The 25,371-nt window shown below is 39.3% G+C and overlaps 2 protein-coding genes and 1 long non-coding RNA gene across 8 annotated transcripts in view; 2 read left to right on the top strand and 1 right to left on the bottom strand.

The window, feature by feature from the left end:
• The window catches only part of fermt2 (FERM domain containing kindlin 2), a 37,677-nt gene extending 31,061 nt beyond the window's left edge, over positions 1 to 6,616 (top strand). For 2 of the 4 annotated variants that reach the window (XM_077538793.1, XM_077538791.1), the window contains 4 exons: positions 1,966 to 1,986; positions 3,814 to 3,938; positions 4,271 to 4,412; positions 4,767 to 6,616. In XM_077538793.1, coding sequence (XP_077394919.1) covers positions 1,966 to 1,986; positions 3,814 to 3,938; positions 4,271 to 4,412; positions 4,767 to 4,940 — 462 coding nt within the window. In that variant the 3' untranslated portion in view covers positions 4,941 to 6,616. The remainder of the gene's footprint in view (positions 1 to 1,965; positions 1,987 to 3,813; positions 3,939 to 4,270; positions 4,413 to 4,766) is intronic. The other 2 variants (XM_077538794.1, XM_077538792.1) reach the window with 1 other exon arrangement.
• Positions 6,617 to 10,192: 3,576 nt separating this feature from the next.
• Positions 10,193 to 11,536, bottom strand: LOC144032170 (uncharacterized). The gene is made up of 2 exons (XR_013287703.1): positions 11,463 to 11,536; positions 10,193 to 10,467 (listed from the first exon to the last, which is right to left on the bottom strand). It is a non-coding gene; the product is annotated as an uncharacterized LOC144032170 (long non-coding RNA).
• Positions 11,537 to 14,941: 3,405 nt separating this feature from the next.
• Positions 14,942 to 25,371, top strand: part of stxbp6 (syntaxin binding protein 6 (amisyn)) — a 61,837-nt gene continuing 51,407 nt past the window's right edge. Inside the window, exon 1 of one of the 3 annotated variants that reach the window (XM_077538128.1) lies at positions 14,942 to 15,240. The gene's annotated coding sequence lies outside the window, so the exon portion shown is untranslated. The remainder of the gene's footprint in view (positions 15,241 to 25,371) is intronic. The other 2 variants (XR_013287468.1, XM_077538127.1) reach the window with 2 other exon arrangements.

Genomic DNA, 25,371 nt, shown 5'->3' with positions numbered 1-25,371 from the left:
GACTGACAGACACGACAGTAGACAAACCCCAAGATTTGAACTTCGGTGACGGATACCTGTAAAATCTACTTAAATGCAGTGAAGTATTTGTACTTGGGTACTTCTCTTTGCTCCTCATTATTACTCACATGCAGATGTGTCATTCACATAACCCGTGATGAATTGTAGATTTGCATGTTATCAGCTGTGTGTGCGCACTGGGAACAGCTGAGTACACGACTGCCAACAATGTGTTAGGAGTAGGGTGAGGAGGCCTCCATGTGGTTTCATTTCAGTCAAATCATGAACCACACTACAGTAAAGTACCATGACTCACATCACTCCTGTAAAGTAAACAGCACGTATAATACTGTGGGGGTCATAGAAAATGCCGGAAATGGGAGTAGTGAGCGGGGAAACTGCCTGGGAAAAGCAATGTCAGCTTTGATTCTCCCCATCCCCCTAAAGCCCCCCCACGACTCTTCAAAGAGGACTTCCTGTTAACAGAAAGTCCCAGTGGGGACACACACGGAGGAATTCCCCCTTCCAAAGCGCACACATGTTGAGAAGAGACAACAACAGCACCATAACAATCAACTTCCTGGGTGTGTGTGGTTAGAAAAACAAATCGCCAGCTGACGTTCTGTGCGATACTTTGTCTATATTACCCTCTTGTGGCTCGAAACGGAATTGCAGTACTTTTTTTTTTAAATGCATTCTTTTATTATTATTATTATTATTATTATTATTATTATTATTATTATTATTATATAATGTTAAACATTTAAAAATGCATTTAATTGATGACTTTTGTGGACTATGGCCCACACAAGTGGCCTGATTGGAAATCGAGATGAATGGAATACAGTGGGAAAATGCTTGTAAATGCTTGTAATATTATTCTGAGAATATTAATAAAAAAAATACTAAATTTAATAATAATAATAATAATAATAAGAAGAAGAATTCAATTCATTTTTTTTTAAATTCAATTTATTTAATTCCTAAAAAAAAAGAGAGAAATGAAATGGGACAGAAAGAAGTCAAACTTATGTTATCTGCCCCTAATCAACAACAACAGCAAAAAATAATAATCAACACAAAGTAAATGACAGCGAACAGTCAAGACGATTTCAATATAACAATTCTATGTAATAATTTAGCAGCATGCCCTTGTGATATTATTTTTCTAGTAATTGAGCTTTTGTCAGGTTTTTAAAGATCGAGATAGACTGAGATAATTTTGTTTTACAATCCAGATTGTTCCATAAACTGACACCTTGAATTGAAATACATCATTCTTTTTGTTTTTTTCTATATTTTGTTTTGGAGAAAATATCTGTTCCTCTTAATTTATACTCGCTTTCCCTTTTTATTTTTATTTTATTTATTTATTTTTTTTATTTGTATATTAACCGGTAAACTTTCATGATGGCCTTTAAACATTATCTTGAGATGGTTAAACTCCATCAATTCATTACATTTTTAAGTTTTTAGTTGTGTAAATCATGGATTAGTGTGGTCTCTGTATCCACAGCCGCAAACGACACGAATTGCACGTTTCTGTAAAAGAAAGATGATCATCCTAAAAATGGTCAACATGCAAAATGTATTTAAGTTAACTAATAAATTAATATTTCTAACCAATTCTTTACACTGCATGTAATTTTGGGGTGAAGTACAGACAATGTGAATGTTCTGAATAGTTATTGATTATCCTCATCAGTCATCACAGTAGATAAATGGAAAAAAAAAAGTGCTTTTTTTTCCCCAATTTTTTTTTTTTAAATGTCTAATATTCGTCATTATTTAGTACAGGCTGTGGAATTATTTGAATTGATTAAATGAAAAAAAAAAAAAAAAGGCCACTTTATTATTTATCTACATCCTTGTGGAGTGTGGACATGACTTGACTTCCTGTGTCCAATCAATTTGATTCTTTTCTTTCTCCTCCGTTTCTCGTCCCTTTTGTCCTCCGCCCTCCAGCAAGGCTTAATCAGGGATTTGGTAAGTTCATCCGGAGTGTCCCCTGGGTGCATGTTTTGATAACCTGACCACTTGTACAGTAGGTAGTCGCCTCCTCTCATGTAACCACATCTTAGTGTCCAATAAGCATCGAGGGTGCTAGATGTAGTGTCTAACCCGTTTAACACGCAACCCATCACTGTCTTCAAGGACGACCGGCCACATTTTTAATGCACGAGATCATCTGCTTCAATGATTAATTACACACAGTTGTTGTCCGTCCGCATCGATTTGGCTTTTATCTGACCGCTTAATGCCCGAGGAATGTAAAAGCTCATCAGCATCTGGAGCGCAACTTTCGACTCCGGATTGGCTCCAAATAGCTCGTTCCCGTCCCTGCGCACAAAGAGACAGGAAATGTCTCCTTCTTGATTTAGCTACAGCGCAAAGTCATTAAAAAAAAGGCACAGAAAGACTCTTTCACACGGAGATCCTGCGAAAACTGGCCAAATCCGAGCTGTAACAGAAGAACTGACAACTTTGTGCATTTTACACAGAACCCAGTGAAAGAAGGGTGCATGAAAGAGTGGCAAAACTTGCTTTAACTTAGGACTTGAGACCCTATCCCGGTTTTCTACCATAAACCAGGCTACACTGAAAATTGTAAGCCAGGCTTGAAACCCTAACTTCGTTTTAAAACCCTACTTTGCAATAACCCTAGTTTGAAACCCTAATCTTTTCTTGCCTTTGAGGTTTCTAATCTGTGTTAAGATTTCAAAACTGGGGTAGGCTTTCAAGGTTGTGGGTGGTGGGAGTTCCAAATTAGGGTTAGAAGACAGGTTTAGGATTTAAAAGTAGGGTTTTAAAATGGGGTTTCAGGACAGAATTTCACTTTTAAACTAGGATAGTTTGGATAGGATGTAAAATGTAAAGTGCATTATAAATGAAATTTAGTATTATCAGGATAGGGTTTCAAGCCCGCATTGGGGTTTTACCTAATTTGCTCCCAAAAACGTATAAATACGTTATATTTTCAATGTATTGTGTCCCAAAGACGTATTTTTACTTTTTTTTTATTTTTTATTTTTAAAAAATGTTTTATATGCAAGAGCATACAGAAGGCTTTGATGCAGCCTCTCAACTGCAGACAACGGGTGAAAAATGGTAGTAATTACAAAAACGGCCAGCAGGTGGCAGTGGAGTATGAGATCAGCCAGGGCCATGATGAAAACAAGCCGATTTCCACACAGTTATCAGCAACTTTGTGAATAATGATGAAACTTAGCTATATTTTTATACGAATTACTGCAAAACGGAAACATAGAAATATACTTTTTCTTTTTTTTTCCTATGAAAGAAGAGACTCTAATCTTTCTTTTGGTTGGTTCCATGTTTTTTTTTTTTTATAGCAATATAACAATATTATGTGGGCCTTCCAAAATCCAGTCAAAATCCATTGAAACAGCCGGGAGCGAAGGGAAAATGGCTGCGAGTGAATGAGTTAACTAGGATTTGGGGTTTCAAATTGTAGGTTCAAGACAGGTTTAGAGTTTCATGGTAGGATTTTGAAACGGGGCCTCTAGCCCAGGTTCCAGTTTTAAACTAGAATAGGGTTGAAAATAGGGTTTCAAGCCAGGCTTGGAGTTTCAAAGTCAGGGTGCATTTATGCAGAAGGGTGACATGGGAAGGTGGTGTACAAACACAAAATGTTTTCAAGGGTGTGCAGTCCATGCATGCAGTTTTGCACAAGTTGGATTTTCCTTTCGTCCTTGGGACTTGACCTCCTCTGTCCAGCTTGGTTTCACTTGGTGATTGCTCATCAAACAAGTGCAGTATTTGATGTGTCCTTTTTGGGTTTATTTTTCCCAGATCTCGGCCCGCATCCTTGAAGCCCACCAGAACGTGGCCCAGATGAGCCTAATCGAGGCCAAGATGCGCTTCATCCAGGCGTGGCAGTCGCTGCCCGAGTTCGGAATCACTCACTTCCTGGCTAAGTACGATTTAACCGCAGACCTTGTGCTATATCTATAACTGGCAATGAGTCTTTGAAATTTCTCTGGAGATTGTTTGGCCCGTGACCGTGAGGCCTTTTCAAGATCATTCAGCAATGTTTCAATAGGATTCAAGTCCAGATTTTGACTAGACCAACCCAAAAGTCTGGAGGTAATCAGGCTTGGGGTGTGGTCTGAAAATTAACTCGCTTTCCAAAAATTGTGATTAGCAACGGTTAATTCAAAAAGCAAGTGCTTTTTCCCCTATGCATTATAGTGATTTGGGAGTAGAAAATGTCAAGTAAAGGGTTTTGCTGACACACGACTGCCATCAGGTTCCAGGGTGGGAAGCGCGACGAGCTGATCGGCATCACCTACAACCGACTGATCCGCATGGACGCCGGCACCGGGGACGCCATCAAGACCTGGCGCTTCAGCAACATGAAGCAGTGGAACGTCAACTGGGAGATCAAGATGGTAAGGAAAAGAGAAAGTTAGCTTAGCTTTAGCTTACAAATTGCTGTCTCCTTACAGGTTTCTATTGTAGGTTCGGGTTTCAAGCCGTGGTTAGGTTTTTATAAAAAGGGTTGCAAGTTTTGTTCTCAAAGTGAAGTAAAACTTTTCAATAAGGGTTTTAAGCATAAATCTTATTTCAATTTAGGACTTGAAAGTAGGGTTTGGAGCCTGTGTTAGGGCTTCAAAGTAGGCTTTTAGGGTTTCAAAACAGAATTAGAATCATCCGATTTTAAGACATGCTAACAAATAGCATATTAGTGATGTGTCTTCATGCATTGTCTTCATTCGTTTGTTTGTTTTTTGCGCCCTCTGCAGGTGACTGTGGAGTTTGCGGACGAGCCCAGCCTGTCGTTCATCTGCGCCGAGGTGGACTGCAAGGTGGTCCACGAGTTCATCGGGGGTTACATCTTCCTGTCCACGCGGGCCAAGGACCAGAACGAGACCCTGGACGACGACATGTTCTACAAGCTGACCAGCGGGTGGGTCTGACCACACGTTACATCATCAGGAGCGCCCGCCCGCTCGCTACAGCACGGTCCATGGACTGCCACGCTCTTGGTTCCCACTAGTAAAGCGCGCACTACATGCTGACTGCTTGAGTTTTATGGCACTAGTAGTGTACGCTTTTGCCTCAACAAGTACCATCTAGTTGTCCTACTAAAGAGGACAAAGAGCGTACTAGTACATGGATCTTAAGGTGGCTGTTGAATGAATAGTATACAGTATCATATTTGTAAGACACTTCAGTGCACTAATAGAACAATTGTCTCACTAGTAATGCTCCCCCCCCACCACCACCACTATGGTGCTATAAGTAGAATCCAGGATGTTACTAGTGTTTGAGCATTTATTCAATTTCCTACTAGTGCGCTTTAAGTTTTTCCTTCTCCTCACTGGTTTAAAAAACAAAACAAAAAAAAACACAACACAAAGGGTGCACTTGTAGCAAAACAATTAGTTGGCACTTTGGTGCTACATTCCTATATGGAAAGCTGTCTTTGTTTTCAGTCTATAGTAAGACAATTTGGTGCACTAGTAGCATGACATACTGGTGCTACTAGTAGACTCGAGGAGGATACTAGTTTGTGAAGCTGCCTTTGACCTCACTAGTAGGACAATTTAACATACTAGGAGAACAATTAGGGTGCACTAGTGTAAAGACTAGGGTGCTAGTAGCGCACAGTTGTGAACTAGTGTAACGTTTCCCCTCACTAGTGACATATAGTAGTTCTAGTGCACAAGAATGTTGTACAGTAGTAAAAAGAAGCATCAATAGTTTTATTCGAATTGTGCTCATTCCACTTGTGCACTGAATTGTCTTACTAGCAAGGACAAAGAGAAAACTAGTGCATGGGCAATTAAGTGTACTAGTAGGATATGGAATAAAAGCTCAAAGGGCTTTCGGGAGCCTCTCCCCCAGGTCCTAAAACCCGCCAATCATATGTAAGCACTTGGACACCCTGTCGCTTTGAATTTGGTCCACTTGGACGATGTTACTCTCAAAGACCGCGTCCACTTTGCATGAAGCATTATGTCAGGGGGCCGGACCGCTTTGAATATCCAGCAACATTATTATGAAATATTAATATCTGCATTTTTTTTGTGTTGTTTTTAATACAAATGCTCTCACAAAACGAACGTCTAAGTAATCCTCATGTTACCTCTACGTGTCTCTCACGCCACATAGTATTATTGTTCTTCTTCTGATTATGAATTGTATGAGAACACACCAGCAAAGGCCCACCATCAATTATGCAAGCAAAATGAAGTATTATTATTTGTTTTGTAACTAATGTAAAAACACAGCTTTTATAGAATTGTACAGTCTTTTTCTCTCTGCTTTGAGGGGTAAATATGTTTTTGTGTGTGCGTGTTCTTAACGTGATGACTGTCACCACGTTCAGACGAAATTATCGTAGACTCACGAAAATTCACGTTGCTTTTACTCAAACACGACTTTTGCAACTTTTTGTTGTCGTCCCAAAAGTGTTTTATGAAATATGAAGGAGTTTGTCTTCATGTTTTACTTTTGCCATTCTTATGTCAGGAGCAACAGTGCATGTCCTGTTGTTTTCTTTTCTTTTTTTTTCGTTGTTTTTGACTGTAAAAAACAAACATGCATTTATTTTAAAAAATAATAAAAGTAATTTTTATTTAACACCTCACTTTTTGCTGAATTCTTTTAGTTAATTTATAAAACTTCACAAATGTCACGAAATTTCATTGAAGATTTTTGATTGATCCCCTAAAAATTAAAACATTAAAAATCCTGATTTTTTTTATTCCAAGAATATTTACTAGTACCTGTACCTAAAAATAGGAAATTGTTATTAAAACATTGACTTTTTTTTTTAAATGGGGCTTAATTTTTTTTTTATTCTCAAAATAAAAAATCTCTAAAACAATTTAAAAATACTTCTTTTTTTTCCCCCTCTTTCTTGTGAGTTGACTGTAACACCTCACCCTTGCACCAACAATGTTTTTCCACCAGAGGGGAGTACAGTGCAGTAGCTTTTTAGCTGTCCTTACTTGCCCCGCCCCCTTCCCTACCTGTGCGTCAACACAAGAGGAGTGATAGAAAATAAATGGAAGAGCGGCACCCTCGTCTTTCAATTCGCACGTTTAGATGAGCAGCCCGTTTTCATCGTAGTGGATCAATGAGACAGTAAGACACCTTTTCAGTCACTTCAGCAGATCGCATAGAGGACATGAGAAGGTCAAAGGGTAGAATGCTTACACCATTATCTTTATTTATTTTTTAACTTGGCATAGCTCAGTCCTTAATTATTTTCTGTCATGCCCCCCCCCACCCCAACGCGTGACTATAAATAGTATTTGTCTATAAAATTATTATAAGCACACCTCTGCATAACACTGTATCCTTATTAACGTATAAGAGAATAAAAAAAAGAAAGAAATATGGACCAACTTACAAAGAATAGCTTTATTAACTGTAACAGAAAAGCTTTAAAGTGCATCTGAAATTAAAAAATAAAATTAAATCCTTAATTAAACTATTAACATTTTTTGACTGACCATTTCAAACCATATGATTCGGAAAAGTAAAATTACATAAAATCAATAAATAATAATGCATTCAAACTGATCACCAACATTAACTCAGGAGCACAATATTTAAAAAAACAAAAAAACAAAACAGTTTTACCTGCAAAACAAAAATAAATAAAATAATTTGTGCTGATTTTTTTATTTATTTTTTGCTGTGTACAAAGCGCATGCTTAGTGCAAACAAAACCCCTACACCACCGAGCGAATGGTCCCTGCGCACACTCTGCCAATAATGAGTGCCACTGCCCCCTAATGTAGTGGAGGTGCAAGTGCACTTTATTCTAGGACAGTAAAAAAAAAATCTAAATAAAAAAGCATGTTCCCCGAGGTCAAACGCGCCCCCCTGGGGGGGCCCGCCCCACTATTTGAGAAGCACTGCCATAGCTCAATTTTTCGTCATTACTGTCAACTTTTGAAATGTCCCTGCCAATAGTTTGTTTTATCCAGCTCAGGAAAAACAACGCACCACCCTGAACATTAACACCAAATAACACTTTATCTCATTTTGTCCGAGCCAGACGTTCGACATCATTACTCAAGTGTGGCCACTTGAGAGCCACATCAAAACAAAAGTTGCTTGTTTCCATAGAAAACGACTAAACATGACACCGGACGCCAAGACGCTAACTGCAAAATCATCAGTCGTGTGTCACAATGCTCTCATCTGCTCTCTTCTGGGACAACGACAAGCCTTTAGTTGAGTTCAACAATTTGTCCAGCCTGACGTCAACCGTAAACAACATCATTAACAAATGGAGTCATTTCGGATGCTAGCGTGCTGGTCAGGAGCTCAACCTGGACTACCCGTGACATCATGTCACATGACGGCGGAGCCAACATGGAGCCTCATGCTGTTTGTTGATGATGATGTTCTTTCTCAATATTTCTTCCCTCAAAAGAATACAAAACAATGACGTTAGGAGGAAAGTTGGGGAAAACAACGAGGTCGAGGTTTCCAGTGACATGCGGTGAGGCTTATGGTGAGTTGAGCGAGGCACTAACAGTCAAATTTACAAATTTACGAGACATAATGGCAGTCTGACATTTCAAACTGCTAATAAAATGTTATCAGCATTCCTTTCACACGCACGTAATATTTGGCCGTAACGGTGAGTGTGGTATTGATGCTAGTTTTATCATCGCGTTTCACTACATGCTAGCATTAAGCTAGCAGGCTTTTTAAGACAAAGTGCAGACCAGACGCTTCTTCTCAGCGCTCAATTTCACTCGTAACTTGAGGTATTCATTTGTAAGTCAAGGTATCACTGTACTCTTGCCAACGGGAGAACACAATATACGCAATTGAACTGTTCTGGTGGGTTTATTTTCCAGTCATGCAGATTTCCAATGTGCAGTGGTGATGGCTCGGCATTTGAAAACCATTACTAGCGGCTGGCTCGGCACATATACGTGATGGATGGCTGATAGCTGCTTTAAATCTACATTCAAGTCGCTGTCTCGCTTCAAATCTGCCGTCAGGAGGAACAAAGCGAACAAGATTTTTTTTCAGAATCGTGCTTTTCAGAAGAGGCTTAAAAGGTCACACAGGTAATTCCGATGATCTGTTCGTAAATTAAAGCAAGGCTGTTTTGACAAGCATGGACCCAAGAGAAATAAATGAATCTGACATTTGAACGTTGTCTGCACGCATGCTGAGCGCTTTAGATTTTGATGATTAAATTCCAATGTTACAAAAGGCACAGATGACACAAATATGTACGATTAATCTTTGGAAGTGAATTTTATTCGTGTAGAAGATACAGCAACATAAACAATCCTGCCATTTGTTGCTATGCAGAATTTGCGCTTGTGTCTCATAGGCCAATGAAAACAAAGCGGCATTTGCCAGCCACGCCCACTGGCAAATACGCTGGACAGGTGCATCTAAAATATAGGAAAGTGTTTTATTTCACAAGTTCATTTCAGAAAGTGAAAGTTAGTTATTATACTTTTTTTTCCCTTTTTTTAACATGCTGGAAAATATTACTTTGTCGGCTAATTTTTCCCTGTCAAATCAATATTAAAAATATTTTTGTTTTTTATAGTATGCAAATTTATTCAGATGGGAATTTGGTGTTTTTGTTTGCAATAAGCATTACAAATAGCCACTGTATATTGCGCACCAAAATTCTGAAAACTAAAATCAGGACTTGCCTCATGCATCTAATTTTTAAACATTCGCCATTATCGCAGTGTCAGATTTTCTTCTTCAAAAAGCCAAAAGAAAAAGCTAAACAAACTGCAGGTGTGATCCTTTGCTGCACATTTTTATCAAAACATTATCATCAAGAAAAGATTAAAATATGATGTCATGGTGGTTTTAGTTTGAGATTTTAGTGAGTGCATGACATGAGGGCTCCCTCTACTGGTATGTGGAAGAATCACTGAATTAAATATTCTAACAAACATTACATTTGCAAAGTCCATTTCAGTTATATTAACTTTGAAGTATAATACAGGTGCATTTTTTATTTATATGCAATATATTTGAACTGCAGGTTTTTTTGGGGGTTTTCTATTTAAGCCCATTATAAATGTTAAAACTCAATGTTTCATACAGCAATTTACAAAATTAAATGTAATGCACTTTAAAAAAAAATTATAATCTTATTTTTGATTTACACTATGGGGATACTTGTAGAGCCAGACATTTTGTTAAGAAGTTTGAGAACCACAGTGGTAGGGAATTTATTAGTGTTATTAATTTGTCCAAGTGTCATCGGGAGCTCCACGTTTACCCTGCTCACCATGGGGACCAAGGCACCTCGGCAGCAAACAGCGCAGGCCCATCTCCATGTGGCTGAGAGGATGTTTATGTTTTCCAGGATTTAGGGAGGAGGACGAAAAGCCGTAGACGCAAGCCAAGAGAAACGGCGTGCCAGGTAGGCCTCCGATAGCAGCCCTCCACCCGCCTCCCTTGGGAACGTTTTTCATGCCGGAACGCCAACTGATGGGAAAGGAGGAGAAGTGAGGCAATTAACCTCGAAACCTCTGCAGTTCGTTGGTGGCTTCCTTCATCGCTCGCTTATGTTAGGAGGACAGACTTCAAGAATTTCTTGAAATGCTTTCTTTGGAACCACATGACAACATTTACCAGGAGATATTTTGCAGACACACATATGAAGTGCTTTACATTTAGTCAGAAACTGTAAAATATCCTCTAGGTGGCGCTTGAAACCAAAGTATGTAGTGTAGAAGACGTTTCTGAGTACCCAATCATTTTTTTTCCAAGAAGGTATTTTGAATTTTTATTTTTTTAATGAACAGGGTGCTGTAATTATTGATCCTGAAAGTATTAGATTAAGACACCAGAGATTTGTTTTAATAATAATAATAATGATAAAAAGCAGTTAAACTAGTTTAATTCATATTCTAGTTGACCATTCTTTGAATCATATGTAGGAGTAATTGTAACTGTTCCAAGGTATTACTAAAACTATGCACTTAACGATAATTGGGCCAAAGATCAAGTAAGCTAAGGCTCGATTGTTGAATTTAAAGGATATCCTGAGCAGTGCTTTGCACCTGATTGTGTTAAGTGTTTTTATAATCTTCTTAAATAGTATCTTCTTAAATAATATTTTATAATAGTTTTAAAAGTCCCTCACCACAACAAAAAGCATTTACAAATAAAATGTAGCCACCATATAAAATAGAGCTAAGCTAGCTCCTCGCCTCCATCTCTGACACATTAACCTCAATTTCCGCCATTTTAAAATTCCTTCTTTGAAATTTTGGTCGCCATCTCCTGCAGGGTCCGTATGAACCTGGACTCCGTGGACCTCTTTCATCAGGAGTAAATCACCAGTCAGCTTTTTTTTTTTCCCCCTCCAGAGATGAATCTGCCTAAATTCCCAGGAAACCGCCATTAATGCGCTCAAATGTTTGCGGTATACCCCAACTAGGAAACAGTGACTCATTACTGTGAGCAGGTTTACTCACGTCTGGCTGGGAGGTTTCACTTCTGCCTTTCCACAGTTTCCACAACTCTCTTGTTGTTGTCCTTCCCTACGGACCTCCCTCTCAGCACCCCCCCACCCCCACCCCACAATCTCTCATCCGCATTTACAGAGCTTGTTGAAATCAAAGCCGATGGTCTCAAAGTAAGCATAAAAAAAAACAGAGAGACAAACATGTATTTCCCCCTGGACTCTCCAAACGAACCGTTTCCACATGCTGCTGCAGATGGCGGAGCAGCTTGTTGCGGTTGTGTGTTCAAAGAGACAGACAAACTGTAACTTGAGAGGTTTAAACAAGGAACGTTCAGACGCGATTATTAGGGATTGCCAGCTGCCAAGTACACGGTTTCATTCACGCTGCATGATTTGTGAATAATTTGTAGCAATTTGCCACCGGTGAGAGACAAACCTTATTTGTTCACGCTTGTTTTGAACCCTGGCGGGATTTCGCGACCAAGGCTGCTTCAACAGGTGAGCCAACAAGCAGCAGGATTGTGGAAGTTTGGATACAGTTTCACATTTTTTCCATCAAACACCATCCTGGTGCATTTTACTTCTATTGTCGCCATCCGACCTCGTTAACCTCGTCAGCCATTCAACCACGATGATGACAAGGTACAAAGTCAATATATGAGATAGCTGTCACAATTAATCACTCGATGAATCGACATGTAATTGATTATCAAATTAATCGACAACTATTTTAATTAATAATCGAGTAATTGTTTTGAGCCAGTTTTTTTAATTTAAATTTGTCCAAATCTTCTGATTTCAGCATACCAGCACTAATTGTTCACTGATTTCCTTCATGAAAGAAGATTGATTATCTCTTGTGTTTAATCAAAATAAGACATTTGCAAATTTACTTTGGAAAACAATTATCGAGCCGTTAACAGAACATCAATCACCCCTTTTTTAATCACTGTACAAATGCAAAGTACGAGAAACACCAATCACTGGTTAATAAATCGTACTCAGGGGAAAAACATGCTTTTGTAATACACTTTAATGCAAATTTTAAATGAATCAGATTAGTTGATTCATTGACTGAATAATCGATAGATTAATAGATTCTAATAATATTCGATAGTGACAGCACTAGTGGAAACATCTCGTTTTACCTTGCTAGTAGTAACGTGATAAGTGATAAACTGATAACTCCCCCCCCCCCCAAAAAAAAAAAAAAAAAAAAAAAAAACGGAATGAGCATTTTAAATGCCTCTCAAATTCTCCCCAAAAAAAAAAAAAACGAAAAAACAATTGGCTACTAAAGGACATGACCTATTCTTCTCCCCATACTATTCTTTTCCCCATTAATCTGCCATTTACGATGATTAAGTTGGATTTTTTGGGCATCACAATCATTTAGTCTCATAATTTTGGCCTGTACGAGAAATTGGTGAATATTTTTAAACAAAACTTGTCAGCTATTTTACTGCAATTTGAAGGTGTTTTTAGGCCAGATTTTCCATAGATGATATCACACAAAATCATTGTCCAAAAAGAGAAAACTTTTCCAACCCAAAAAAACTCAATTTCTCTATAAGCCATTTTACGATTTTCAAAATTCTCGTCACATTGTACTCAGGTTGAATTGACAATTCCAACCAGACTGCATTTTGCCAAACACTTGTGGAGCTAGCACAGATCCAGGTGGAACCCCGGCAGGGTATTTTCTTTTCAACCTTTAAAAAAAACAAAAAAACAAAACAAAAAACAAAAAAAGTCTTGTTTTGTAACATGGCAGTTCCCTGCTAGCTTCTTCATCAAACATTTGATGTTTTGTCAAATTTTCGAAGCGTAAATGTCACATAAACCCTGAACCACCATGGGCAAGGTAGTGGTGTCTCCAAACAATACCGGCGGCCAAAACAATCAGGAAACCATTCCGTAGCTTAGCACGGGATTGTCTTGGATGACTCGCAACCGGCCAAGCAAAGCACGAGACAGACACAAACATACACACACTTGTACGCTCTCCCAGCTGCACAGCATTTGCCGTGCTAGCATAAAGTCGTGCTAGCATGGCTGCGGAAACAAAAGCAGCTGGCAGCTAAGGACCGCCATAAACACAGACGCCTCCCTGGAAAGCGTTCATGTAGCAGTAAGGAATTTGTGGAAGTGTAACGAAACCTTCTGTAGTGCACGGAAGGACTGGTGACTGTTCACCCGACTATTGGGAGGGCAAGGGCAAGCTACTGTGTCGGAGTTATTGGAGGTTCGAGCTAGCGACTGGGTAATTAAATCGTAAAATATTATGTTTGGCGCCATAATAGGCCTGTCACCGCGGAACGGAATGGCTTTATGGCTCCTGAACATGTCTTCACAGCCCTGTATAGTGTGCTAAACCTCATACAGATAAATAAAACGGAAACACGTCCTACGACATCCTGTAGCAGGGACCGCAAGGTAGCAGAAAGTGTGCAACAAGATGGGTCGGGCGTCATCCTTCATAATGCAGCTAGCTCGGTGGCAGCTGAAACGATCCAAGGGGGTCTACAAGGTGTGTCCAATTATTTTCTGGTCCGGGTTTATGAGCCTCCGGAGCGCCGTACGTTCTCATAAATGCTCCTGTTATGCGGTGAGAAACCTTTTCAGGTAACATGGCGGTGGTGAAAACACCCTGAAGCTTTCATTTTTATGACAACCTTGAGGCGTGTTCTTTGTGCTTTACACTTTTTGAAACGGTTCCAATTCTGTGGTATCAATCACAGTGGATGTTTGTAGCACTCTTGTAAAAGGTGTTTTTAAAGAAGCATGAAAACTGTAAAATACATAAAGTACTTGTTCTCTTTGCCATTGTTTTGTTTATTAATTACTTTGTCAGCATGTGTCCAAGTATGAAAAGTGACATTGTTGGGTATTGTAAAGACAGAAAAAAAACAGGGATAGCATGGAGAAACGTGAAACAGGTAGATGATGCAAGATTTGATGTAATCTGCTCCAGGAAAGATTCAGGGGAAATGTGTCTTGTGCCAGAAAATTGGGGAAAAAATCTCAGTCTAATACAGAAAAACACATTCAAATAACTGGTATTTTTCTTCTTTAATCATTAGCTAATCTTGCATAGCTGGAAGGTCTCAGCCAAAGGCTAGCTAGATATGAGTACTATGAAGGTTAATGAGGACTTTTTGTATGCAGATGTTTGCTATAATTTAGGCATGTATAAATACTGTATGTATTACTTTTTCCATTTGTACTCAGTCTGTTCATCATTATACTGTACATAATGTTTCAGGCTTATGCCAAAATAAAGGCCAATGAACCATATGAGTTCGTCAGAAAACAACCACTGCGACATGCTCACTAAACATGAGTGAACATAAGTCAACAAGTCATAAATCAGATAACAACAATAATGCGACCACTGATGAGCCAGAAGACAGCAAGTATCTCTCTCCAAGCGTGCCTCCATGCGCACATGAAACGACAGCGTTTATGTGTGTAGAAATGTGTCTGCGCCCGCGCGCGCGCGCGTGCGTGTGAACCTGCTTGCTGGCTCCCCATCCAAGCACAAGCAGGCAGACGCTCACTCAGTCGCAGTCAGTCAAGTCAGCCAGCCCGGCCGACGGGAGGACTCGTCTCTTGGGCTTTTCGTGGAGGAAAAAGTCGCCTTTCAATCAATTGACTGCGGAAGGATAGAAGGGGGAAAAAGAAAAAGCGCGGACATGTTGGCCACGACAAGCTAGCTTTTTAGGGGGGGACGAGGAGGACGGCATTTGTGTGGGCAGCACGTGGAACGTTAAAAAGCACACAAGCCGGTGAGTAAACGATGTCAATTAATGTCTCCGTGTTGTGTGTGAAATAGGAGGGGAAACATAAGTTTTCCCAAGTGTTTAAACATGTTTCCATGTGTTAAGTCACTTCAACATGCTTTTCAATCGGAACAGGTGTGCGTGCACGTAGCTAATTAACCGCCGCGTTGTCGGAAACAAACTTGAATTCTTTCAACTTCAAACTACAAATTTAATATTTTGTTCACGTTTACGTTCCAATTATGCTCAGTTTAAAAGCTTTCCGCTTCAATTTCCAATTTACGTGACTTAAGCGACTGAGCGGGAGGTAAACTACTTCACTCTTCGTATATCATCAAGGGATACAAAGTGAAGTTGTCACCTTAAAGGCCTCAGTATACTTCTGCTTGAGGCTCACGCGGAGACGTCACGGCGGAGCTCCGCTCCTGCATTTGCCTTCCAACTTGTGCGCAAAACACATCTCACATCAAGTCCCGCTGTCGCTATGGCTGGGACGCCACAGAGTGGAGATTCCTCTGCATTTTATGACGAATTCAGGAAATTCAATTAATTCAGAAACACGAAACAAAGCCGGGGGGAGAGTAAGTTCATCACCGTGGCAATTAATTATTGCCAATTTGCACCTGTGTCGGCCGTAAACTCGCCAAAACACAAGAGCCACGCGCTTTTTTTTAATTTATTATTTATTTATTTATTTTTTAGTTGTTTTCCGCCTCTCGTCCCAGGCACTTTGATGCCCTGCGAAAGCGGGGCTTAAAATAAATAAATAAATAAATAAAATATATCCACATGCATATGGTCTCCGATCAGGAAGTCGATTTGCGCCGCCAACAGTTGCCTTCACGGAAACTATCTGGGCAGGGGGCGGGGAGAGAGGGGAAAAAAAAAGCAGAGTACGCCATGGAACGGACCAATCACGAGCGAGCTACGCCCCGCCATCTACGGCGTGCAAGGATTGGCGACGTGTGCACCGAAGCCGGCCACGAGCTACGCGGCACTTAAAACTCATGGCTCGCGTAGATCATGTGATCTATGCCGGTCATCAACGCGAGTGCAAACGTGGAGGCATAAATTCGGTTTAAGCCTCACTAACTATTGAGATCAACGCGGTTCTTTCTCGTTGTTGATTAACATTGCTGCCAATTCGTAATCCCGGTTGCGTGGTTTGGAATCACAGTGCTCTCACACAGCAAATTCCAATCATATGATGCAATAAAATGTGATTTTTACGCATTAAATTGATAACAAATCTGAATCCATTCCGGATTCATCTTGGGTTGTTGCAACACCTTTTGACGCTGCACAGACGGCCGATATTGACTTGACAGAGACTCAAACTACGTGGTTCAATGTTAATGAGCTTACCTATGTTAAATTTACGTTTCTGCCAGATCTGGTTCAAACATTGTAGTCACATTCAAAGATGAATCAGGCTTCAACACAGATTCAACTGTTTGAAATTGATACTTACATATTTAAAATCCATTTGAATCACAAGACATGACACACAACACATGACAAAGATCTATGTGACTGTTAATGTGATTTTTACATGTCGAATGTAAATTGTTGCTGAATCTGGATCCAATTTGGTTTGGCTTTTGTCTCTCCCTAGACAGCAGGCTTTAACTTTGCAAATCCCGACTCAATGTTAAACAGGGTTTCCCTATAATAAATTGACATTAATGCCAAGTGCCTGATCTGGCTCCAAACTGGAATGAATTTGGTTTGATGACACAGCTTTTGACTGTTCTTACAGCAAAATCCCTTCAAATCTAAGACTTAACAAAAGCTACATACGAATGACTTAAATGTCATCTTTCTAAATCTGGATCCAATCCGGATTTAACTGTATTTGACATAATTGCTTTTGGCACCCATAGCAAACTGATTTTACAAGCACGCTAAACTCAGTCACCATGCAATTGGTTTCCCAGTCTTAAATTTACATTGCTGCCAAATCTGGCCCCAATCGAGATTAAATTTAGCTTGATGTCACATCTTGGATCTCATATAAATGAGTTATTTGAATCAGATTTTATTTAAATTGTTGCTAAATCTGAGTGCAATCTAGATTAAATTTGGCTTTCCAAAACAGCTTTTGACACTCTGAGACAGCAAGTTTTGACTTGACAAATACCTTTGGCGACTCAACGTTAAATGGGATTTCCCCATGTTGTATTTACAGTGTTGCCAAATCTGGCTCCAATCCAGAAATTTTACATCATTGCTTCTGTGTATATGTATAGCAAATTCCATATGTTGCAATGCACACGCACAAGCATTTGCAATTGCAAGTATTGAACACCTATGAAATATTGGAAATGTCCATTCCTCAAGTTCAACGTTCACTTTTCCAAGTTGTAGGAGGAATATTAACAATTTTTTTTTTTTTTTTTTTTTTTTTTTTTGTTGTGCAGTCTCTGTCAGTGAATTTTGTTATGGTTTGTTTTTGTTAGTTGTTGCGCAGGATGAAGAAGACTGAACTAACCAATTAGATGGAGAAACATTATTATTATTATTTATTTATTTTTTTAATATATATATATGTTCACGCACAAGGATTTTTATTTCCCATTTGTTGACATTGGGTGGGCTTAGTAATTCCACCTTATTTCACTTAATTTCTCAGTAAACAACGAATTTCGACAAGATTGAAGTAGAGTATATGGGTGTACAATTTGGACACTGGCATTTTTTTTTTGGCTCTTATTAGCCTTGAGGCTTCTTATCTGACCTGTGTTCCCAGCTGTGAGGCCCAACTAAGAACTAAACCACTTAGGATAAATTATTGCCTCTTCCCTGGAAAGAGTTTCGGGGCAGGGCTTAATTTACTCTGCTACGCCATAAAAGATAAGCTTATATCTTGCTCTGTATTTCTTTGCCCAATGACTTCTAACATCATGTCTGCTGTTGGGTTGGTTCCGGAGCTGTGTTTACCATCCCGGTTTGCTTTGGACAGAGAACACATTCTTAATTCTTCAATTTCATACTGACTCTTAAGTGCAAAGAGAAAATCAGACAATCAAACATTATGGTATGTAGTTGCCAGTGTTGGATAAACCTGATCTCACAAAGAACCATTTTTTACTGGACTGTGCCATTGTTTCAATGAATGAAAGACTTATTGTTGTATTAAATATCTCTTGGCCAGTGGTCACTGAGTACTTGCCAACTGTATTTCCTTAGGGCTGCGGTGCTGGAAAATTATTGTGCAAAATGTTTGGTGCCTGGCCCTGGCATGAGCTTTATTGATTCGTGGTACTTGGTCGCATGAGTAGCAGAGCCACCTCAGAAAAAAAGTCAGTCCCTATGTATTTTTCAGATTTATAATAGTCATCAATATCCGACCTTCCATATCTAAAGTTCAGTAGTTTCTTTATGTTCGGGCTTAGTATTACACAAGAATCGGAAAGGACTTGATAGGGGAACGCGATATGAAACTGGTTTTAGACTATGTTCACACTTATGTGATTTCAGTTTTTGTTCTGAAGTCTTGACCAAATCTGATATGATACATTTGCTTCACTTTGTGTTCACACGGACATCTTTACAAGTGACATTTGTTTTGTTTTAAATGTAAATGAATCCCAATAACACAATACAATATAGGCCCCAGATATGAGCTTCCCCTAAAGATGCACAAATGTTAATAATTCAAGGGTTGCAAATGTCAGTCAAATGACCTGCATAATTCAGTTACAAAATACAGTCAAAGCAAAATCTCTGCCACAAAGCTTTGTCAGGATCATTTTTTTCTTTCTTTCACATGGATTACAGTTTCTTATGATGAAGCAAAGACTTCATAAAAGATGATGTCCAAAGTTTGTGATCATTTTACAATGAAATATGAGGCGCAATGTGCACGGTAATCACCAACATAAGATCGACGCTAGCTAATTTGAATATAGCCAACACCAATAGTTTGAACGTATTGTAATACCTCCACAAAGGGTCAAGGATAGACATTAGACCACCCCATTAGTGTATTTAATTTTTAGTAGAAAATAAATGACAAAAATGCAACATTCTTGACACCCAAGGACTCAACAGCACACAGAGTAGCTAAATTGTATCCAGTTAATAGCCAGCTGCTAGCCTGACCTCACAAAAGCCAACTCTACTTTGATTTGCTGACACCCACAACACTCACCAGACCAAGTCCAACTCCGACCCTTTAAGGCCACTCAGTCACAAAATAATATAGGTTGTGAGGATAGCGACCTCAAGTGAAGAACAATCATTTCTGTCCTTCCGTTTCATACTTTTAACATGTTTTTAATGAAAAAACAAAAAAAAACAAAAAAAAAAAAACTTTTAAATCAGATTATTCAATACTCAAATAGTCAAATGACCAATTCTAAATTATTCAATAGCTGCAAACCCAGTATACTATCTCAGACAAGTTGTTTTTATTTGATATTACTAGAAGACAAACCTTTGACTGGTCACGTATATCAGAAGCAAAATATTAATTAGATGTATTCGTAATGTGTAGTTTTATTTGTATACATAGCTGTGCAAACCGCACCAGGGTGTGCTGCACACGAGAAGTTGCAACACCGAAGCATTTGTTTGCCTAACTTACTGGACTGTAATTTTTAGTTGCCCTGGACGTCACACGCAACAGTCAACAGTGCTGTTTTGGCAAAAGGTTGCTCATGGGAAAAAGTGCCTCTCTATTCACTTTTCAGGAGCTCAAGATGCCCTGTAGCCTTAAAACTAACTCAACAAACAAGAGAGGAAGTCATAAAGTATGAAGCAACCCTCCTCAAATTGATAAAGTGTCACATTTCTTTTTACTTGTTTGGACAAAACCTAACATTTAAGATGGCTGGAAAACAAATCAAAATGTTATTTTGCGTTGTATTGAATCCGTGCCTAGCCTGGATCAGCAATCCTACCTTTGTGCTTGTTTTTCCCCTCACTTTGCGGCAATAAAATATAAATGTGTTGCTTTCTATGCCAGGAAAAAAATAATGTTTTTACAACACCGCCTCAAAGCAAGAGAGATTTGTGCACGAGTCCCCAAGTGTAGCTTTGGAATGATGCAGTGTAACACTGCTAAAAAGGATTGTCAGGCATTCATACCGCCCCTTGAGTAAGAGAAGGGAGAGTTTTTCCTCACGACGACATGACTTGGAGAGTTTAGGTGCACGTAAGGAGAAGTCGTGCACTTACTGTTATTTTCCTCATCAAAACGACAGTCTCAAACTGCGCGCTGTCGATAGTTGCAAAAGAAAAACTGGCTGCCCACCTCAGAAACGTAAATCTTATTCTGTGGTTATGGGAGGTACTGTTATAGTATATCCCCCAGTGTGTGCACGTGACCATGCTGGATATACAGCTGCCACAAAGACGTACTGGTGGTTAGACATCACACTCAAAGGATGCTCGGGATGTAAAATCCGATCCTGTGAGTCATTAGGAAAGTCATCTTTTTACGACTATAGCTAGGAAACAAATTCCCATATCCGCACATTTGCTCTTGTAGCTCACGACTGTGTCTTTTTGTATGGGATTGCCACGGGGAGTCCGAGCTGTCAGGCCAACAATCAATCAAACGGCGGACGTTCTTGGATGCTTTCTGTTGGCGTCTAGTTGTAGGTAGCCGCCTGGCCCACGCGCTTTTGCTGCCGTCTTTGTCCAAAGTTAGGACAAACTTGATTATTGTCTTGCCGCATAGAGAAACCTGGGGGTATTTTTAATTTTTTATTTTTTTTACTTCACTGCAGATGGAGGAGGCATACATCGGAAATTATTGGCATTTTAATTGCTGGGAAAGTTGCAGTCCGATATTAGTGTCCCTGCTAACTGGTATACAATGGTACCTTGATTTATTATTATTATTATTTTTGGTTTAATTAATTACGTGACCAAGCTCGTAACGTAATTTTCCACGCGGAAATCACGTAATGTACTGTAGTATTCAATTTGTTGGATGTGTGTGCCTTTAAGGGGCGTGGCCTAGTAAGTGACATCAGGAGCTGGAGTCAAGTTGACCTGCGAGTGAGTGTCTTAGCACGAGTTGTGGGTTTGCGACTGCGAGTGTTTTGTGTTTGACTGTCCTATTCAGTAACCGGCGAAAAATTGCATCGGCGACTGTGACCCACCTCGCTCATCGTCACCGTCTTCACTCGAGCGATGTAACTCGCAACACAAGCAGAGAAATCAACCAAGCAGTGGTTTGTAACTTTGGCGCACTCGTACGTCTTCTCTGATTGGTTTCAAGCATGTAAACCGAAGAAGTTTTTTCGTCGTTTCACCACTGTTGATGTGTTTTGCCCTTTGGTTCGGATCACTCTGCCATTGAAACCCTACCAAAGGGCAGACAAAGACTGAAGGTTTCAAGCACAAAAGCAATGTGATCTGAGTAACTTTTCAAACTAGAGCAGCACTGTTTCCATAAAGCAAGGATTGATGTTTGCAAACAAGAAGATGGATGTTACTTCATCTTTGCCAACTGCTGCTTTATTGCTTTCTAATGGAAGCTAAAGATTTTTAAGCGGCATGATGCATCCGTGTCTATTGGGGCCCTCTCGAGTGCCAGCTGTTGCTTTATTCCTGGGAAAAGAAAGTCTACTTTGCAACAAAGCCAAGAACCGAGCGTGACCAGTGCCTTTTGGCCCAGCTCCGTGCACTCGGGAGTTAATGGCGCGCGTTTTTTTCTTACTGGGTGATAATCGGCCGTTAAATTTATGTACGTCGTTTGGCTGCCGCGGCGGCAACGAGGCTCGGCCCATCCGCAGAACGTTACATAAGGCATCTGAGAGTCGAGGCGTCATAGCTGGTTTCATGTCACTGCCTGCAGGCTCCTGTCTTCCTCTTTTCAGTATTTCTTCTTCTTCCTCACGTCCTCATTTTCTCATGCTTCAGTGGGCCACCTGAGGGGCTCGCCTTTGTCTGGTGACAGCTTGCAGGTAGATGCAGAGCAACCTTCCTGCTCAGCTGGAGGATGGTGGATGAGGAGGGATTGGGGTTTCCATTGAGAGCATCTCTGACATTGTATTGCAAGTTTTTTTTTTTAAATTATATGCACTGAACAGGTGATTCATATTGACACATTGAATGACACTACACGATTTTGTCGTAGATCTGGATTTATTTTTTTTTCCCCATGACCGCAAGTAAACCTTTGCAATCGGTTTTGGAACAGTGGTAAGACTATAGATTTGTTCTTATTTTGGAGCAAATTGTTCTCAAAGGAAACAATTGATAGTGTTAAACTGTTTGTTACCATCTTAAAATATGCACAAGCAAAGGTTAAAGTAACATTTCACGTTGACAATGCAGACAATTTGGGGTGGGGTGGGGAGGAGGGGCAATATTGGCGTCATTTAAATTTTTTTTTTTTTTAATAAATACAAATGCCAATCTAGACTTTGTAAAGTCTTAAAGGATGTTTATTGAATAATTTTTCTGACTTTTCAAAATGTAGAATTTTTTTTTTTTTTTTAAATCTTAGAAAATAGATATCCTTTTAAATTTCTAACAAAATGTTCAGTCAGGTCCCAACGTAATCTGTACGTCTTAAAAAGTTAAACAGAAACTTAAATACCATAGCCCCTATAGTTTTCTACAGTAAATATTTTTTTCCCAAAATTTAAAAATACCTGAAATCTTAAACTTTCACATTCCTTTGTTTTAATGTCAAGCAAAAACAAAATGTTCAGAAGATTACCAGTTAACTGAAATTTAAGTAAATAGTACCTTCAGATTAAAGTGGTTTTAGATTTACCTTTTATCGGCCATCAAATTGAAAAGACTGATACCGATATTAGTCAAAATGCCCAATATCAGCGCCGATAATCTATCTCTAGTTTGAAGAGTCTGAAAAATCATTTATGATGTAAAAACACGACCGGCACTTCTGATTGCTTTGGCTGCATCTGAGGAGCGAACTTTTGAAAAGAAATGCTGCTGAAAACGTTGCACTGCGCCACTTATTCTTGTTTATATGATGCATTTTCAAGTAGGCTACTGCCATAACCATAATTGCTATCCATGATATTCTCGAGGTTGAGCTACACAATTCCCTCCCTCCCACAAAAGTAGACGTATTTCTCTTCCTGTCTGTTACTTAGTACGTTTCATGTCAGAACCTGTACAAAATTATCCATAAGTAAATAATGAAATAGTTTGGCCTTTGTGTTGTGTGCTCGACTGAGCAATATTCTTCCGGACTCGTTGATTAAGAGGCGACGGAGCTAGAGTAACATAACTAATAGTGTAGTTGGTCTTTCTATGCAAATGAGGATGAATAAAGATTGTGTTCCTCGTGTGTAGGTTGTTCGACTAAGAATCTATTTACACCATTGTCTACTCCTCCACAATGCAAATGTAATTCTTTCACAAAACAAAAGACTTGGCTGGAGGAATGGAGACGCATGTTCTCTTTCCATTTTGAGGCGGAACACGTACAGCTGTTGCTGTTACAGACCTCTATCACTTGGCTACGCGGGCTATGCTAAACAGGCTCACGTTACTACATCCAAGCCCAAGCGAGACGTTTGAGTTGGAGTTTTTCTCCCAGAAATGCTCTTTCGTCCGGCGCCAGAGCTTTTTATGTTCCACTCTGTTCCCTGGAGGTTGACGTCACCCCGACAACAATGACCTCCGGCCAACAATAGCCCCTCTTCCAGTTCCAGCCCCCGACGAGACTAGTTTGTTTGTGTATTATTTACTGCTCGACTGTAGCCTGCTTCTTGCCTCCCAGCTCCCCTCAGCCCACCACATTATTACTTTTGAAAGCTTGCGGAGATGGAAACAAAGCAACTTTTGTAATTTTTAAGTCTGTTGTTTATTAGTGTACTAAAAGCAGTCTGTAGCTTGTTTTGGACTGCCTCGCACAGTAGTTCATCCACTGGTTAGAAATGACAAATTGATTCCTCGGCTGTAAGGGTGGCTCGTGTGGTTTGGTGTGTTGGTGTGTGTCTCAAGTGTTTGGCTGATCACGTCCACAGACCTCATTTAAGCATTTGGACCTAATTAACCCAGTTCTTTCGACTTGGAGCTTGTGAAGTTGAGTGCTTGATAGAATATCTTCTGACATTGTGCTCTGTGTTTACAGCGGATTGTCTCCATTCAACACCAAACAAATGTCACTGGTCGATTTGGTTGTATTGATAAAGAGTTTGACATGCTGCCAAAATTATTTTTGCTAGCCACGATGTCTGCTCGCCAGATACTGAGTTCCTTACCACATATGATACATGTAGGAACTTGGTATGGCTCTTGTCTCTCCAGAACTGAATGTTCTGTGCCGAATGTAGTAAAGATGTAGTGTTAACGCCTCTCTACATTGCTAAAGAAAGTATGTCAAGTCAATTATAGAGTTAATGCATTTACATATTACCGAACATCTTTTTTCTTCTTCTTTACATTCTTATTTATGTATTTTTTGTTTTTTGTTTTTTTACAATACAGGGCTATTTTTACTTATTGAAAAAGCATTACAAAATAGCTAATGGTTTTCAGGGTCTAGAACGGATTAATGAAATTTCAATTGATTTTAATGGGGAATATTCATTAGAGTTACTACCATAGATTGGTTATAAAAAATAAACTTGTAGATAAACATGTATGGAACATATTAAAGGGAAATCTGAATATTATTAGAATCAATTCATCGATTATTCAAACGATTAATCGACTAATCGGATTCATTTCAATTTTGCATTTTAGTGTATTACAAACACATTTTTTCCCCGATTACTCTATTAGCCCGTGATTGGTGTTTCTTTCGTACTTCGTATTTGATAAGTGATTTAAAAAAAAAAAAAACGGGGGGGTGGGTGGTTAATGTACTATGTTACGTCAGTTTTCCAAAGTAAAAACAGATGTTTGCCAATGTAATATTTGGATGGTCTTCTTTCCTGAAGGACTACAGAAATCAGTGAACAATTACTGTTGATAATGCTGAGGATTTGGACAATTTTAAATTAAAAAATGGATCAAAACTATTACTCATTTAAAATAATTGTTGATTAATTTGATAATCAACTGTCGATTAATTTTGACAGCTCTACTAAGAAATATTGGCAGTTTTATAGAATTTTATGGGACAGCACCAGTGTTGATTGATGTGACGGTGCTCTACAGATAATGATACAATACATTGCGATATCCATTTTGTCC

The sequence above is a fragment of the Festucalex cinctus genome, chromosome 12 (genome assembly GCF_051991245.1).
Source record: "Festucalex cinctus isolate MCC-2025b chromosome 12, RoL_Fcin_1.0, whole genome shotgun sequence".
In the NCBI taxonomy this organism is placed as follows: domain Eukaryota; kingdom Metazoa; phylum Chordata; class Actinopteri; order Syngnathiformes; family Syngnathidae; genus Festucalex; species Festucalex cinctus.
The sequence above is the reverse complement of the archived record's forward strand: the minus strand, read 5'-3'. Positions and strand labels throughout refer to the sequence as shown.